The sequence below is a fragment of the Corticium candelabrum genome, chromosome 1 (genome assembly GCF_963422355.1).
Source record: "Corticium candelabrum chromosome 1, ooCorCand1.1, whole genome shotgun sequence".
Taxonomy (NCBI): domain Eukaryota; kingdom Metazoa; phylum Porifera; class Homoscleromorpha; order Homosclerophorida; family Plakinidae; genus Corticium; species Corticium candelabrum.
The window spans coordinates 5176728-5196303 of record NC_085085.1 but is presented as its reverse complement, the minus strand read 5'-3'; the positions used below and the strand labels follow the sequence as shown (position 1 = coordinate 5196303).

Sequence of the window (19576 nt, the reverse complement as noted above, 5' to 3'; positions counted from 1 at the left end):
CTACGGTAATCAACAGATTGAGATTAGACCCAAAAATCAAGCATATTTGTTTCTTGCAAAGTTTTTTTGAATTGTCATCAATTGGGTTCCCATTTAAGGAACCAACTCACCTCTTTTCTTTTGTTTCTGTTCTGGTAAACACCAAAGCGATGAGAGTTTGGCTGACATTTGCTAATGGTAGTGTCACAGCAAGGCGTAGACACAGAATCTCTACCAAAATGAGAGATTGGGTCATGTTGGACATTGAGCTACATGCAGCAACATGACACTGATTGACAGACAATGTAGCGAATGGGATACAGGTTAAAGTCATACAAGTGACTACAGAATGAGCAAGTGAGGTGCTGCGATATCCGAATGTTTTGTTGCAGAGTTTTGTTTTGGGGGAGTTAGCTGTCACATGCTGATATAGTGAAGAATGGGTACCTTTACTATTATTCTACTGTATTCCGCCTATCACTCACTGTTCAGCTGATCATACAAGTCATGTGTACGTATTATCAATTTCAGGCTGACGCTACGGGAATGGCAGGTATTATGACAAAATAGAGCTTGCACTGTGGAAAACCCACCACGCTCCAAAATTTGGAGGGATCCTGGCCCCGTGGCCTCCAATAGCGACGCTGTTTGATCAACATTCATAGACTGCATCAGTCATTTTTACATGTTTGTATTGAGTTGAGATGCTAGCTATAAATGACATGTCATAGCAGTATTCTCCAAGTGACAGTCACTGCTGCAACTTTTTGTTGATACTGGTCTGTACGTGTCAGTTACCGGTCTATAGAATTAGCTTTGTCATATGTTAGCCCTTGATAACCAGAAGTCGGTTCTGGAGGCAGTAACTTCATTATAGACACACAAGTGTACTATTTTAATGGCGTTCAGTGTTGGGTGCCAGGTGGGGGGCACGCTTGAGACGATAGGGAAGCCCAAAGAGGTCATGGGGATTAACCAAACAGTAACAACAATCACCTTGCATGATTGACATACTGCGGGATTGGAATGTCACGAGAGATGAAGTTTGGACAAGTAGTCCAAAACCTATAGATATACAGTGTGTGTGTGTGTGTGTGTGTGTGTGTGTGTGTGTGTGCGCGCGTGTGTGTGTGTGTGTGTGTGTGTGTGTGTGTGTGTGTGTGTGTGTGTGTGTGCTTGCGTGCATACATACACTCTTGTGTAACACAACGTTGCAGCCAGTTAATTTCTAACCATATATTGTTGCTTAGAATGCTATAGAGGTTAATATGTCTGTTGCAAATAGACCATATATGAGGACGATATTCTAAGATCTATAGATGTACTACATGACATTGCCACATAGCATATAAATGCATTAGGCAAAGGAACAAGCTAAGTTTTATAATTGTCTGTCTTCTAATTTATTGATTGATTGATCAACATAAATAGATTGCAACGGTCATTTGCAGTTGATAAGATTGACTTGAGATGCTAGATGGCAAATGGCAATCCGCCCAACGACAGTCAGCGTGGTTAGAGTCGATAGTGTCGTGATTACCAGTGTGTACCCCAGGATAAACTTTATCAAATGCCAGACCTAGGTAGGTATCGGTTGGCTCTGGTGGGACTCCATTAGATCGCGTGCAGAAATCTACTATTTTAATGGGATTGTTGAGTATTGCTCCTCTCCACGTCTTGCCCAATTCCGCATGTCTGTCTCCACGATATGCGTAAACCAGTTGACCATTGTGATAGGCTGCGGTTACTTGCACCTGACCGGGTACTGCGTCTTTATTGGGGGTGTTACACCATCCAACAGACAGGTCTGTGCATGGTCGGTCGAATGAACTGAATGTGCGCATGTCGTCTGTAACATCTCCAACCTCAACATATGAATGCTTCCAAATCAATTGGCAACGTTGGGACAAAACCGAATAATCACAATAACCCTATAATAAAGAGATAGAGATAGTTTGAATAAGAAGTATTGTACACACACGCACGTGTGTGCGCGCGCACACACACACACACACACACACACACACACACACACACTGGACACACACACGCACACACACACACACACTGGACACACACACACACACATGCAGCTCCTTTTTCCGGCTTCTTAATAATTGTATGATTGGACATTAATTCTAACCCTAGAATATTAATAATTGCTGTTTTATAATAATCTCATATTGAAAAACAGGGAGAAATAGTATAGAGTAAAATATGAATTACTAAAAGTTTATATTTTGTACACACGTACTAATAAGAATTACTATGGCGATGGGCTATACAACTGGGCTATACAACTGAAGGCATTATAGAGCTACGAATGTAAATTGCACCTGTAGCCTTTAGTACGTATACTCTTTAAATATTTATTGCCATAAATAGGACATTCTACAGTGAATGTTCTGCATATTAACCTATAAGGCAATATACATATATTATTATATTATATTGAATGTATTACACCCGAAATATCGGACTACACCCACAGTCATACCTCATAATTGCTATATGGACATCCCCTTGTCATACTGTACCAGTTGCTTCCGTTGCACACTGTCAGTTCGTTAGTCACGTTGTTCAAATAGAAATGTCCGACTTTCGTCGCGTTGCAGATAGGAATCGACAAACTCGTTTCAATCACATTGGACTGAGGCATCTAGACAAATCCAATTTGCCATTGGCTATCAACAGTCTATACGCATACATATATGCAGAGCAGCATGCACCTCATCTGTTTCTGCTCGAAGTGTGGCAAACATGCCTAAATGTATAAACACTTGAATATGACAAGGATTTGCACAATGAGACAGTATAGCGTTACTGTACCTTGTAGGTTTGTGAGCTGAGTTTGTGTAGTTGTTTGATCTGAAGCCAAATCAACTGTACGTTGTGCCGCTTCCTGTAAAGCAATTATTTTCTTGAGCAATTAAGCACGAATCATCGTCACTCTACTTTGTGACGTACAGCTACCTTAGAAGACGAGTTGAGGGCGATCACCTCATCTCTCAGTTGAGCAACATTTGAAGACAAAGTCTAGACGAAGATAGACGTCGCACTTAATAATGGGGTAACTAGAAATTGTAATCTTTAAATTCAACTCTGCATGTTGTTGTATATGTCACAAAATTGTTTGTTGAAAGTAAGTAAACATAGAAAAATGCACGACAGTTGTACAGGAAAGATTAGCCTAAAGATGAAAGGTTATATACTTACGTGTGTGTGTGTGTGTGTGTGTGTGTGTGTGCGCGCGCGCGCGCGTGTGTGTGTGTGTGTGTGTGTGTGTGTGTGCGTGTGTGCGCGCGCGCGCGTGTGTGTGTCAAGGAATTTTATTGAAACAGCACAAGATACAGGATTGGAGTTTAACTGTAAGTTGAGAGAAAACTAAAGGAATTGGTTTTCGAAAAGATTTGTTTTTGATCATGCAACTGAACCAGTACTGGTTGAGAATTTATAGAAATGGCCAGTAGCTTCATATACCTTGGATCTGCATTACAACAGATTGCAAAATTAGAGAGGAAATTTCAAATCGTATTGGTAAAGTATAGCGCCAAAGCTCTTTGGATGTTTATGAAGTTCAGTCTTCTGCAATAACACTTGTCTATATATTGATACTAACAGGTCAGTCTAAAGCAGTTGTCTTACTCATTCTTTAATTTGTGTAGGTCAGAGACATGGACAGTCAAATCTGATAATTTGAAATATGCGCCTGACAAACTTTCCACAATCAGTGTGTTTGCTCCATCTTGGAAATTACCAAATATCAGTAATGGAAAAATCGAATTCCGTCTTGTGAATTAGCAAAGGACTTTGGCATGGAAGAACATGCAAATGTCAGATATTTTAACTTAATTAAAGGGAAAGTCCAACAAAAATGAACTTAACTTGTATGAGTAGATCTTACAAAGACAAATCGATCGGTATAAGTTACTTTGCTATCTTCGCTTTTGTAAACGAGAACGAGCGATGTTTCTGTGATGTGCAACGCCCACGCGCCTGCTTCCTGGTCGATTAAGCTCCGCCCACTGAGAACGAATCAATGCGTTTACGGATGACTGCTACGGATATATCGAGAATGCCGAATGTGAATGCGAAGATATTATAAAGATCTGCCTTCTTGCCGTCAGTGGTTCCTCTCTAAAGTAAAATGGTGTCGGTAGAGATGTTTCCCCGCCAGACTTTGAAGCAGAATTCCTCAATACCACGGCTTACCTAAAGAACGCGCTTGTGCTTGAATATTTGTTTATCCTTGTTCTTTTAATATCCGAAGAGAAACGTTCAGCGCGCCGTCTGGCGTGTGCTACAGAGGACGTTCCTATTTTCACATCCGGTCTCCTCACATTCTTTTGCCGCTGATTGGTAGAAGGTTACAATCCCGGATGTGAAAATAAGCGTAGCCTCTGTAGCTCACGCCAAACAGCGCGCTGTACGTTTCTCTTCGGATATTAAAAGAACAAGGATAAACAAATACTCAAGCACAAGCGCGTTCTCTAGGTAAGTCGTGGTATTGAGGAATTCTGCTTCAAAGTCTGGCGGGGAAACAGCTCTACCGACACCATTTTACTTTAGAGAGGAACCACTGACGGCAAGAAGGCAGATCTTTATAGTATCTTCGCATTCACATTCGTCATTCTCGATATATCCGTAGCAGTCATCCGTAAACGCATTGATTCGTTTGCAGTGGGCGGAGCTTAATCGACCAAAGAGCGGAACAGGCGCGTGGGCGTTGCACATAACAGAAACATCGCTCGTTCTCGTTTACAAAAGCGAAGATAACGGAGTAACTTATACCGATCGATTTGTCTTTGTAAGATCTACTCATACAAGTTAAGTTCATTTTTGTTGGACTTCCCCTTTAATAAATCATCGTCTCCGTTGGCTTGGTCATGTCGCTTGAATGGAAGATGAACGACTTCTTGAACAAATGCTGTTTGGAGAATTAGTTTCCAAGCGTCCTTGTCATATGGTGTAAAGAAAAGATGGCGCAATACATGCAGTCTTGTCTGATATGAAGATTTGAGATATACCAGGAAAAGAAATGATATATATATATATATATATATATATATATATATATATATATATATAATCTGGTTACTGTCACGGGAATTAAAGAACCGTGTGCAAGAATCTTATAGACAGAGGCAGAACAAATAGTTCAGCAACTGCAAGGAGGTCAACGTCCATCAACTGAGAAGCAATTTAACTTTTATTGTCAATGTGGAAGATCTTCTTGGAGGAAAGGAGACCTCACAAGACACTCGATTTTGTGGCATACATCGGTATCGCCCTACAAAAGCTATTAAGATTGCCTTCTTTGTCATTTTGTCCATAAGACCACTGTTATCATCCTTGAGGGTGGACAGCTCAAGTAGTGTCTGTGTGTGTGCTTGCATGCGTGCGTGTGTACTTGTCTAGATACATAACTGACGCACTGTTCATGATAATATGTAACTATAGTTACTAACTGTTGAGCTTCTGTTAGTGTCAGTTCGAAGCTGACTAATGAGTTCTTGAAGTTCCACGTTATGGATCTAAAACGTGGACGTCAGTATTTGCAAAATCAGTCTTGGTAGAAAACTGTCTAGCCAACCTGTAAATTGATCCGTTCTTCTCTTTCGCTTTGCAGGTCGCTTCTAAGATCACTGACTTCCTTTTCAATAGTCTGCAATATAGATTTACTTAATTATCTTCTCGCCGGTAAAAGCTCCTCCCATCGCGTGATTCGGGTGCGTCTAGTTTGGCGCGGAAGAGCCTGGCTTGCGAGGCCACACTACGGAATCTAAATTTCGTTGATAAGCCCTCAGGCTTCGTGTCACTAACATTGATAGATCCGTAAGTACAACCATGCTCTAGAACTATTACCTACGTGTCTCAGACAAATGGGTCTGGGCGGATCGAGGTATGCGCTCTCAGAGGCTGTCTACATGATGCTATTGCATGTCTGCCATACAGCATACTCATCTTTTCTCAACCGTGCTACAGTAACCTTGACAGTAATCTGGTTACACAAACTATGTTGAACTAAATTCCGTTCAAAGAATGGAGAGCCCGTGGGAAATTTCTGGACAAATTAACTCTATTGATCCGAGCTAGTAGATACAGAATGCTTCCGGAAAGAGACTCCGCCCATGCATTACCAACAAAGATCGAATACCGCCAGTAAATGACACCCACGAGACTAATTGTATTAATCATTGTTGTCATTCTCGTCGTCTCCTAGGAGGATCTCTTCACTGTCTGAAGTGTCCTCCACACCTACTACTCTTTCTACCGCTTGTTCTACCACGCCGTCTGACGTTCTGTAATAGTTTTCCACTTTCTGGATGACGTGGTCGACACACTTCTTCCATTTCGCCGCCGTCACATTTTCAATGCCTTCTCTGGCCAGTTCGAATGGCAGAAAACTGTTGAACAGGACAGACCCTGACGTACTAAAGTAGATAGATAGTAGGCAGTGAGGAACCATTGCTGCTCTAATTGCTCATTTATCGATTGTTAGGTATTACAATCCAGGATGATAGCAATATGTTGTTTCCGCCATAGATGTCTTATCTGGTAACCACATTCCCACCGGCTTTCCATTCTTAGAACGGACTAAGAAGTGTTGCGTCGAAACCGGCACGTGACCCCTACCCAATGAGCGTTCTTGCAATAATACGGTCAACTGCCCGCATAGTTACATTCCGCAGTTATTGCACACTTTCCAGTTATTAGTCCTACGGCCCACAGCAAAAATGCAGCTGTTTTTCTAAGTTCCGTAGCCCCAACAGTCCGATCTAAATTTTATTAGCTAAATCGCTAGTCTAGGACTAGAATAGACTGTTTGTTTGTCTAGAGTCAAAACGAAGTGTCCTTTCCTAGAGAACGGGAGCGTCTCTAATCATCACCTAGTTGTCATGACAACCTACACTGCCGTTGTCCAAACCAGCTTCTCACTTGCTAAAACAGGTTGCTTCGTACTTGATTATTCATTATTCTGCTGAAAATCGAAGCTTGAAGCCTCACGTTGGTGCGAGTCAGGAGTTCCGTGTTTATTATCCGGGACATGACAAAGTGTAACTCTGTGATTCTACTGCTGTTACAACTGCAGCTGCAACGTTAACTGCTACAGCAACTACTACCAGAACTCATACTACTGAGTTTAGGACCAGAACAAGAGCACTGGCCATTCAGGCCAAATAAATTTTCGCAGCATGCGGTATAGTCTATCTCGGTGAGTAACCAGAGGCGTCGGAAGCAAATTTAAAGTGGTCCGGCCTAACGCGCGCTAGGTGGGCGTGATCATATAACGGTTAACGCACGCTAAACATTTCTCTAAAAGCTTGAATACCATACAGAGAACGCAAGATTAACACTTAGTAACTACTAGAACAACATGTGTCAAACCTTACAAGGCTATTTCTGTACGTAAATCTACATTGAGCCAAAAATGTTTCTTCTGTGTTCTGATTCCCTACAGAAATCATCTATGCATAGTTCTAGATCAAGACTATCACATGCTTCTTTGTGCACATGCAACATTAAAAGGTGATTTAACCTTGCCTGTGTCATAGTGCACCGAAGGTATGTTTTAACAATGCGGAGAGCTGAGAACGTTCTTTCACTAGTTGCATTTGTTGCAGGAGCAACAAGGATCAAGCGTATAAGTTTGACCACCTCAGACAACAGCAGTTGGCCGGGTTTCCCTAGTGACTTAACATAGTCCACAACGTCCATCAGGGCTGGTGTGACTGCCGTTTCTCTAAAGTGAGAATACAGTATCAATAGCTGCGTCTGGAGGATATTGCTGTCAAAGTCTGTGCAGTACAACTCCTGTATGCTAGACAGGTCATCCGTATAGCTCTCTCCAGCAGCACCCTTCAGAAGTGTGCATTCAAGCTTGCTGTATATCTTATAGTGTGGCTGGTCAAATCTGCTTTTGATAGACTGAATTGCCATATCGAAAGCGGAAAAATACATAACCCGGTAATGATCTTCTATACATGTTGCGAAGTGTCCCGAACTTCCTTCATCATATCGGCAAGGACGCTTCCTTTTCCGAGGAAGGGAAGGCTCTGCAACATCTTCTTTGCTTTGTTTCTCTATCAACTTTTCCCAGAAATTTGAGAATTCAGCTTCTGTACGCATTAGTGCAAGAGATTTGATGGTAAGTTCTGCTAACACTTGACCTTGTGCAGCAGACATCTTCTTGTGCTGAAGAGCTTTGCTCAGATTGTCAACCAACTTCAAGACTTTTTCTCCTAATGCTACTCCAAAGAGAAAGTCAAATGAAGAAAACTGAGCAGCAACACCAGTACACCGAGCAGACATCTCTGGGTCTCGTTTTGCCATATCTGCAAAACTGTCTAAGCTGGATTGGATGACCGAAAAGTTTTGCATAACACTCTGTAGAGAAGCTGCTCGAACGGTCCATCTCGTAGGGCATAGTGTCCTAAATCCAGGGTCTTGAGGAGCCATCTCAGCTTGAAGTCGCTTGTACTCAGACTTTCTTTTTGCTGAGTACTTGAGAAGTTTTGACAGTTCAAATGTTGTGTCAAGGGCATATTTGATAGGGATTATGTCTTTGATGGTGTCTTGGCAGGCTAAATTGAGGCTATGACCATAGCAGTGAGTGACCAATGCTCGTGGTTCATCTTGAGTGAGTTGAGCAGCAACTCCTGATAGACATCCTTTCATCACAGCTGCACCATCATAGCACTGACCACGACAGTTGGTCAGACTAAGGTTCATACGAACAAGAACATCCCTGATAATTGCTACAATGGACTTAGCATCAGTTGAAGCAGTGATGTGCAGCCCAATAAAATCCTCATGAGGCTCTAGGTCTTCATCCACCCATCGTAGAACTATTACAACCTGCTCCTGGGTACTTGCGTCAGTGGTTTCGTCTACCATAATGGTGTATGGTGTGCCTTCAAGTTTGGCTGAGACATCTCGAAGAATTCGAAGTGACATCACCTTCAGCAGCTCATTCTGTATGTCTGCACTTGTGTACTTATTTGTCTTTTTCTGCAACCAATCGGAGAGATCTGTAGAAAGCTCACAAAAAAGACGAAGGAGCTGTGACAAATTGCTATCAATCTCTTTGGTGAGGGCGGAACCGCGGAGGGCAATACCTTGACGTGCCAGGAACCTCAGCGCCCTGAGAATGCGAAGGAGGCTGGCCCGGTTTCTCTTTCTGTCTTCAACCAATTGAGTTCTTAGTAGTTCACCAACGTGCTTTGTTGTGGCAGGTAGCGTGATCAGTGACTCAACCGCTTCTCTGTGGCAGTCTGATTTCGCGTGTGAACGAAATAAGCGGGTGGCATCATTCCAGTTTTGAACTCCGCGATAGATGAATGCCTGCTCAGCAGTCTTGCATTTCAGCTTGCCAGACTTCGCAGCCTTCACACAGACGTGACAGAACACTTTCTCAACGGAGTCGTGCCAATGAAGCCAAGGCCAGTTGTCGAACCAAGCAGCTTGAAATGATCTTGATTTTGGGGCTTTTTCCCCAAACGAAACTTTTGGAAATGAAGCACGGCGAGGCTGACAGGGCTGATCACCGACATCTGGAATCCCGTCAATCTGCATATATAACACACGGAAATGGTTAGCGTGCGCTCTATCTACCGCTGCCGTGTCCTCGCGTTGCCAGCCTCATCTTTGTGACTGAGCGTAAATTTATAAATTACCGCCTGAAAATCTAGCTGTACAGAATGCTAACGTAACTAGAAATATATTACTTATTTAATCAGTTAACCCTAAACCGGAAGTATACGCTAATGGCCGACTGGCAAAAGTCCATTTTTCGAAAAGTGGTACGGCCATGGCCGTGCGGCCGACCCCCTTCCGACGCCCCTGGTAACAGTCATCATCCGGTAAGTTACGTGCAGTTCGCATAGCATGCGTTGTAGTGACGGTAAACACATCCATGAATTACATGTTGCATTACATCATCCGTATAGTACATTGCTGCTTTAGTGTGGTGCAATCTAGGAATGATGTAATAATAGTATAATAATAATAATATTTATTTCTATCGCATCACCACAGTAATGCAGTTCCCACTGGGGCAGACTAACACACGTACAACACACAGCTAGTGCTGTAGCTAGACATTCTTTCTAGGGCTAAACGTGTACTGTCACTACAACCCTCACTTTTACAAGTGTTAAAATTTCTCTCACTGTGCCTACAACTCAAGTATTCAATTGAGACGCACTACTTTCATTTTTCCAAATTGTCTTTACTTGTAAGTGTCCGGTTGAGTCAAAGTCATCATCCGGTAAGTCACGTGCAGCTGTGGCTGTCGTACACCAAAATGGTAGGTATTCTTCTTGATTATATTCGTTCAACTCGAACAGGTGATTGGAAGTTACACTTGCTGACTATACGAAAGATGATACCCTGGTTCTTTGCTTGCGACAGAGTAAATTATAGCCGGTACCTGACGCTCTACTGGTGTGAAATGACTGTTTTACCTAAGACTCATCTAGATGCCCATGAGGAATTTCGTGTGCAACGCAGTAACTGGGCATTTAGGCAAATTCCAGCAGACCAAGCAAATGAACAAACTATTAATCGTGATTCGAAGACCGAGGGCGGCATTATAGGTTTTAGTCAAAAACCCGGAGCAGTCCAGAAATGGATTGCTAGCGCTCATCGGCGTGCTGAGATCTCCCAAAACTGTTTGGACATGGCAGGACTGTGCGAAAACACAAAGAGATTGCACAAGGATTGTGGAGCACACCGTATCAAGAAAGATGAAGCTTCTGTACAGGCTGTTCTTGAATCAATCAAAACAGGAAGCAATCCATTTGCAGTTGAAGACATCACTAATCTTTTTAGTACTTCGTCTGGTGTCGTTGTCACAGATGACATAGCAGCAGCTATACTAAATGCTTACACCATCGGAGAAAAACGCTTTGTTCAGTTTGTTAACGAAAGACTGAAGTCCTCAAAAAGTTAGCTTTTACGATCCTCTTCCCAAACTGAAGCTTAAGACATTCTCGGCACAGGTAAAAACAAAATCTGTAAAAGTGAAAGGACAATAAGTAATCGAGCGTGCTGATCGAGACCTATTTGCTAGGTTACTAATTGTAGCACAGACTAGATCTTTAAAAATGCGTGATGTTCTTTGCTACGAACTGGGTCCTCTCCCTTGGTCTCTAGCGTCAGTGGATGGAAGCTTGGCAAAAACTGCAAAGTCAAAACTGCTCGATCTGTTAGAGAAAGACATTCCTCCTGCTGAAAATGTGCCTGGCAATGCTGCGTGGATGATTGATGGCATGACATTGCTGCAAAGTTTACGTACAATCCCAGCTACATTTGCAGATCTTGCCATGAAGGCGTTTGATGTAGCTACAACAGCTTTCTTGTCTGGTTCTGTCCGGATCGATTTTGTGGTCGACAGATACCCTACTCATAACATCAAACGTTGCGAACGAAGCCAGAGAGTAAAACAGGAAATCGTAAAAATTAACATAGCTAATCGATTGCAGAAGTGTCCATCACAGTGGAAGAAGTACTTATCGTTTGACAGTAACAAGACAAATCTCTCAGAGTTTCTCTTGCAAGAATGGATCAGACCAGAATATGCTGAACGTCTTCATCATCGCCTATTCTACGTGACTCACGATGCCAAATGCACCCTTCTAACAAGCAGTGATGGAGTTGCAGTTACTGCCCAATGTGTAACAGATCTGAAATGTTGTCATGAAGAAGCTGCCACTCGTTTGCTACTTCATGCAGCACATGCGGCTGCTATGGGTTTCGCGAGTGTAGTGATACGATCACCAGATACGGACGTTACCATTCTGGCTTGTTCTTTGTGTCCTGGCATCCCCGCTCGCATATTTTTTCGAACAGGGACAAAAACGCGCTCACGGTTTATTGACATTCAAGCTGTGAGAAATTCCGTTAGTGAAAACGTTTGCGATGCACTTCTAGGATTACACGCTCTGACTGGCTGTGATAGTACATCTGCTTTCAAAAGCCGAGGGAAAAGACTGGTTTACAATTGCTGCAATCGAATTCGCAATTAGGTGATGGTATTCAACGACTTGGTGGTACATTTAATGTTTCTGATGATTTGTTTACTGTATGCGAAACGTTTGTTTGCCAGTTGTATGGATCAAAGACGAATGCCATTAATGACTGCAGGTACGAGCTGTTCTCTGTAAAGGGTGCACAAGGCGACAATCTTCCCCCAAACCCAGAACGCCCTACAGATGCAAGTGCAGAGAGCTAACTATCAAGCCGCAGTTTGAGTAAGAGCTCTTCAAGCCAGATCGGTTGTACCCTCTCCTTGTGGGTATGGGTGGGAAATTGTGAATGATCAATTAACAATGAAATGGATGACACGGAAACCAGCACCTGATGACCTACTGGTTTTAGTCAATTGCCGTTGTCATACCGGATGTAGTTCACGTCGACGTTCTTGTGTACGTGAAGGGATGCCTTATACAGATGCTTGTGGTTGTGAAGACTGTGACAACCAAACCGCTTCATGTAGACGTGAAACAGACAGCGAAGGGAGTGATGATGAAGCAGAGTTCTAGAGCTGCCGACTTACCTTTAGCTAGTTGTTAATTTGCTTCAAGTTTGCTGCACACATAGTAATAATATAGACTAGAAAGACACATTTAGATTATTTTTCTTTATTTTGACAAAGTTAAAATACTATATAGTTAGACTACTAACTTGATTAGATAAGATGGATTAGATAAGATTGCCATTTGGAGTAATAAACCTTGGTTGCTATGGCAGCGCAGAGTATTTTGGTTCTAGTACTTTGGACACTTTTTCAGACTAACTAATGTTAAATTCGCACTCTTCTATGTCGTCTGTCGAGATATCAATAATAAAATTTAGATCGGACCGTTGGGGCGACGGACTTTTGAAAAACTGACCGTGGGCCGTAGGACTATATTGCCTTCTCAGCTCACAGCATGACCTGATATTCAATACTTCTAGGCAAACATGCAAGCCATCATAGCAAACATGCAGGCCATCCTACGCAACACATGTACGCCATTTTATGCAAACCACAACTTACAAACAAGCTAACAAATCCTAGTCAGTCAAATGCAGCTACGGCTCGTGCAAGAAACGATGCTCGGGCAGTAAATTCTGTAAAGTATAGAAGCGAGCAAAAATGGATAGACTAAAGGAAATCGAAACTCTTCCAAATGATTCTCGTGTAAGTTCCATGCATGCGTCTCTTGCCGATCGACTGTCTACATGTACGTTTGGACTCGTCAACTGAGCGTTCCATGGAACGGACTCGATATTTGACAGTAAGCCTATGTAGGGTTTCAAATATGCTGCTTAGATTAAAAAGGTAAGAACGAGTCATATCACGTATACAATACAGTCGCGACTTTCGTTTGAAACTCTGACAATATCAGTAGCGCTGAAGCACGGATGCATGGTGATGCGGATGACATGCCGTTTGAAGAACAACTCACCTGCCAATGTCGTCGTACAAGAAGACGACCTGCGCGCTTCTCTTAGATAATTACCATGCCCATAGCAAGCAGCCACGCAACCTGTGAGAGCAAATGAACTAGAACAAAGTCCAGTAGCACATGCAGCAGAAACAGAAGCGAAAACTTCGCTGTACATGCGGATACTAATTAGTAGTGCGTTCCCATCAGTTGCTCGCTTATCTCAATTAACAGATCATCGTTATGCCTTTATGCCCCATGGAATGCTGGGGTCGGCAGAACCAAGACATCAAAGGAACGTTACCAGACCCTCTCCCCGTCAACGGAAGTCAAAAAGGGGAGGGGCTGGCTGCGAGACTACCCTAATCCAACGTTCTAAGTATATAATACATTATCATCCGAACTACGTAGTCCAAGTAGATTTTTATGGATGCAGTTTGTAAACCTTAATGCATGCTATTCTAGTCGCAGAGATTGAGTACTTCTCTTAGCTTCATCCGACTGTGAGAGACGCATCTGACTCAAACCGATGTCCAGCAGCCCAATAACTTGTTGTGCTGGCTGTGAATCCCTTGTAGCAGCTCCAATTTTGATTTGCATGTAGAATAAGTATAAGCTCTTTTTGCTATTAGTTTCAGTTGTTCAATGCACGTTTCAACTCTCTGATGCTTGTGAAGACTGAGCAACAAAAAAAAATTGTTTTAGCTATTTCCTTTCGATCCATTAGATCTTACAATCTCGCACTGACACTTGAGCATCATGATTCTTGTCTTGGATGCGGTAGTAGTTGGCTGTATCTTGATCTTTCTAGCGTTCTTTCGTGATTTGTGATATGCTCCCAATCACGCGGATAATTGCTGGAGGCGATTTACAATGTCAGTATGTTCTTTGAATTTTTACGATGCAAATGACACCACAATTACAGTTGTTTTTTTAAGAGAAGCTCTACATGCAGTAAGTCGACTATTATTGGCAAGTATGATGTATCTGTGGTCTGTAGTTATTGACCGAAGTGTTGTTCTTCTGGAGTATAATGTGTATGTTAACTATTGGAAAAATGCAAGCAGCATACTTCAACAGATGAGAATAACTAATGCTTCAGATCAAAGCAGCAGCATTAATAGTGTAGCTGTATGTACTTAGGCATAATAACGGATCAACTTTTACAACAAAATTTCTGTGCTTTGTTTGAACAGAGTAAATGGAACGGGAAGTTGCTGTTGAGATGTCCTCTGAGTTGGCTGATGTCTATGTGCTTGCTTTTTAGAGGAGAAAAATTATTAGTAGAAACAAAGAAACAGGAAGTTGTCAAGGAACAGAAGAAAGAAAGACATTTGGAAAGACTTAGCTAACGTCATGATTTGCAGCAAGCTGTAGTTCAATAGATTCAAGTGAGATATGACTTGGTGCTACACACACGTACACACACGTACGTATGTGCACACACACGTACACACACGTACGTATGTACACACACACACACACACACACACACACACACACACACACACACACACACACACACACACACACACACACACACACACACACACACACACATACACACACACACACACACACACACACCACTTCAGGCAATAAGTTTTCATTATTTTACTGGTATTCTGTAGCATTGTAGGATGAAGAAGACTATATTACCACAGAAAATCTGGACTAAAAGATTGCAGAAGCACTGGAAAATCTGAAGGATTACAACTCTGCCCTCACTCGATCAAGTGAAGTGTTGACTACAAAACTAAGAAAACACGACTTATTGCCAGTACAAGGATGGTAACATTGATGTTTTGATTACTAATTTCTTTTGTATCCAGACTTGTGTGATCAGTAGCTATAACATTTATATTTACATTTTGTGATATTGAAACAAGCAATTGTAGTGCATATTTCATTTTGTGTTATCTAAATACCTCAAATGCTGTTCCTTTGTTGTTCTAGATTATTTGTATTGAGCAGATTAATTTTAATTGTATGAAACGAGATATCTGGCAGTTTGGGTTGTTGTATTGCCTAACAGCCAAGAGTTAGTGCTGTATGCGCTATGCCAGCAATGAAAAGGCAATTAATTAGGTAAGCTAGTATGTACATACTGTAGGTATAGGTTATCATATGATTATCACGGTCTAGAGCCTTTTAACCTTCGTCTACGAATATTACAAGCGATGCGCTTGTAGAAATTGTGTGTTAAATAATGAGCCCTGGCCAGGAATCCGTACGTTATCAGGAGATCCTACAAGTAACCAAGACAATACATGAACTAGATCCGTAAGTATGAATATCTAAATACTTGCATGCAGTATGACTACTAAGCCTTCGCAAACGTAAAGTATGCAGATACTTGAGTTCAACTTAGATTGAGCAAGTAGTTCATCTTTCAGTTTCTGTTTTCAGGGCAATAGGAAAGAATCGAAAACCTGTGTGGTCTAACGCGCGTTACCAGGGCGTGGTCAGTGACAGACAATAGCACCAGCAGAGGATTTCCAAGTTAGTATATCGATTATGTTGAGACAACAGTGTCCTCTAGCTCAACAAGCAGATCTTGTTGTCTCTAGCTAAACTATTGGATACCAACTCAGATTACCAGTCAAGAATACACACTGCATGGTCGCAAAGAACTTTCTATTGTGGATAGCATGTTGGCTGTATTGAAAACCAGTTGGGTCATGACCTGACAATAGGATTCAATAAACTTTTATTGCTAACAATATAGAAATGGAAGTAAACAGAAATGAAACAACAAACAAAAATTAGGGTTGAATGGTCACGTGTACTACAGTCCAACATACACAGTCACAACTACAATTACTATTAAACATGATCACATGGAGAGTCATTTGACACTCACACTTATCACTTAATTAACTGACATTCTCATTTTCAACAACATGCATCTAGTCGATCTTAAAAATACCAAAAATTGAATGATGAGAGTCCATGTAGTGTCGATATCCTCCACCACATATGTCAACGCTATCACCTTTTTTCAGCTGCTGAAGTAGACCAGTGTGCTTGGTTTTCTCTTCACTATGATGATGGTAGCTTGTGATGACCAAAACATCATTGCCATTTACTCTGATGTAAGGTTGAATGTGACTGCCACTATTCGCATCTAAGTAGAGTTGTGTATAAATATAGTAAACACCATCAGATGGAATTGTAAGAGCTCCATTGCTGTATGTGATGGCACCCAGTAAGAATGATGGACTGCTTGTTTGCCAGTAGGTTATCACACCTCAACACAACAACATGTGGTACATCAATATACACAACATAATAAACAACACACAGCGACATACAACAACAACACACTCACCTGATATAGTATACCAACCGTTTGATGATCCTACAAGATGTGCTGCAACAGTCACTCTACTTTCATTCTTTGTCCACTGCAACAACCATCAACAATCAGTCCCACACAACACTACTCACTTCACCTCTCTTTGCTTGTCTACCTCTTCTTTCTAATCCTCCAGTTGTTTCGTCTAGCAAACGAGCACACGCTCTACATGCACTACAAATCCCATCTCACCATACAATAACCATCCCTACCCTCTCTGCCAGTCCCTTGACTGGAGAAAGATAGCGTTTCAACACATCTTCATTTATAATAGACTTAAAAATGTACGACATTTGCATTTATAATGAGATATATTTAAATCACAAATACTAACAGTTAAACTGCGATTGAGAAGCGCGTTTTCTGCTTGAAGCTGAATGATGAGTTGGCGAAGTTCCACATTGTCCACCTAAACAGTCGACATCATTACACAGGAAACAGACTATCCATGCATTGCGACCTGCAACTTGATCCTTTCTTCTCTTTCGCTTTGTAGATCCCTCCTCAGATTATTAAAATCCTCTTGAATATTCTGTAGGAAATTTCAGTCAATTTGTTATATTTAAATTGAGTGTTTTGAAAATTGTCCATAATCACGTATGTGTAAACTAAAAATGTGTACAGTACAATCATAAGTGTGATTGGGGTTACAAAGAATCGTTGCGCGCTGCCATTGCATGTGTGCATGCTCGTTCTTCCTACATACGCCTTTCTAGACCTACACCATGCATGTACAAATTTAGCGCCTCTGGTATTAACCTATAGGAGTAGATCAAACTACTGTAATACGTTTACGAAATCTACAGGTATACGTGTACAAAAGACGCTTGACCATTGCAATCTGAGACATTATGCAAAACAGGAAAGTGTAAACGAGTATGTTCAAGTTACAGTTTGATTTTAAAAACTGATGGTGTAACTGTAACACACTTATTATGGTAAGAGACTTCGTACAACAAACGTACTTATTTAGACAAAGACAATTTACATAGCAGTCCATAATAGCTAGGACACTAATATTACGTATAACTTCTAGCTTGCACAACAAATAGACATTCTGTACATCCAATTCATTTCTTAGCTTAGGCCCAAATTGGAGATTGCTCGATTGAAGTCTAGTCTTGCTCTCACTGCCATAAAATCACTTTCTCAACACCTTGGAAACTGTGGACGCCACTGCAATATCTCGCGATCCCTGGAATGCAGACTAGAATCCCTAACACGACCAAATGATTAGAGTGATGCCCAGATCAAGAACTGGTTCACAAATTCGTACTCCATAAGGCTAGGGGGAGTCTTGCAAGGACAGATAGAGAATAATACAACATGCAAATGTCGAGAAGAGAGCGCAAACTTGCATTCATGGCTATTGGAATACACGGGACAACATTTGTTTTGGGTTCACTAGAACATACAACCGACACACACACACACACACACACACACACACACACACACACACACACACACACACACACACACACACACAATGGACTTTAATGTTAATCTCTTCACGCCTGCAGTTCTAAAGATAGCTTCCCTAAATCAGAGAGAAGGCCCTGTGAAGTACCTGGGCCCGCGCTGACGGTTGGAGTATGCATCCAAGGGCACAGGCTATGGCGCAGCTCTGGGACTGGACACCAAGGCACACGTACTATATAGCCTCATACCCAGGCCCTCTATTCATTGGTACATAGTTTGGCTACGCAAGACTAAAAACGTCATTGACCTGGTACTCATTTATATTCGTGAGTCGAGAAAGGGAATTGTGTGTGAGTTTCATGACCAAGGAAATTAGTGCAAGCTCGATCACTACTGTGAATTATTGACCTACCTAGCAACTCTGATGGGTTCTGGAGGTACACTATTGGATGATTCTCTATTCAAATCAGCTATAACACACACACACACACACACACACACACACACACACACACACACACACACACACACACACACCAAAACATGTGTAATACCTTCTGTAAAGTGCCAGAATGGATCGCGATCCGATCAGGATAGCGAGCGTCCACACTACACTTTGAAAACGATACCTCCGCCTCATTTCGATATCACGTGACTGATGACCGATGTGTACGTGTGGCTTCTTTGCTTGTGGAAAGCGTTGATACAGCGAGCGAGAACAAAGACGAGTGAGGAGTGTAGATGTTCCGACCCGCGCGTAGCGTACGTGAAGGTAACGCCCACCTTTTTAATTGGATTCAACCGATCGCAATCGGATCGCGACCTTGCGATGTCGATAGGACGAATCGCGATCCAGTTGCCAGTGGCGGTTGGATCGCGATCGGATCGCGATCGGATCGCGATCCAGTTGCCAGTGTGGACAGGCCCCTGGCAAGAGGATGTCAAGATTCGACGACCATTGTTCAACGTCAGTCTCTAGCTATACGGTCACAAACGTACGGAATTTGTTTTGCTTACCTCCACCTTTACGGAAAGAGCGCTCATCTAGCAACAACAGAAAATCAGTAGAGTTTATACCATTAATTTAGTATAGATAGGACTAGAGAAAGTCCACAGCTTATTTCTAGGCGTATACATGCATGCATGCATCTATACTGCCGTACCGCACGAAACAGTTGTGTGACTAAACAACCAGTGTCTTCAATTCCTTGACATAGAAGGAAGTGTTGTTGTAGCAGACCCTACAGAATCGTAATGTACGAAACAGAACATAATTATATGGACAATACAACTCTCGTTACAACTCCTTTTTTACCAAAAGCATTGCAGTTGTATAGACGAAAGTAGAACCACGCATCTCGATCTCACACCGTGTTACTCGCAG

General features: G+C 42.0%; 2 protein-coding genes across 2 annotated transcripts; both read right to left on the bottom strand.

Moving 5' to 3' along the window:
- Window positions 1–7395: 7395 nt before the first annotated feature.
- LOC134183315 (zinc finger MYM-type protein 1-like) lies at window positions 7396–8712 on the bottom strand. Its single transcript, XM_062650847.1, has one exon. The coding sequence runs from the start codon at window positions 8710–8712 to the stop codon at window positions 7396–7398; it is 1317 nt and encodes a 438-aa protein (XP_062506831.1).
- An 8036-nt stretch (window positions 8713–16748) lies between these two features.
- On the bottom strand, window positions 16749–19574 carry LOC134195874 (uncharacterized). Its single transcript, XM_062664966.1, has 5 exons — window positions 19508–19574; window positions 19356–19433; window positions 19210–19236; window positions 17231–17302; window positions 16749–17179 (listed from the first exon to the last, which is right to left on the bottom strand). The coding sequence occupies exons 1-5, from the start codon at window positions 19547–19549 to the stop codon at window positions 17036–17038; spliced, it is 363 nt and encodes a 120-aa protein (XP_062520950.1). The 5' UTR covers window positions 19550–19574; the 3' UTR covers window positions 16749–17035.
- Window positions 19575–19576: the final 2 nt, after the last annotated feature.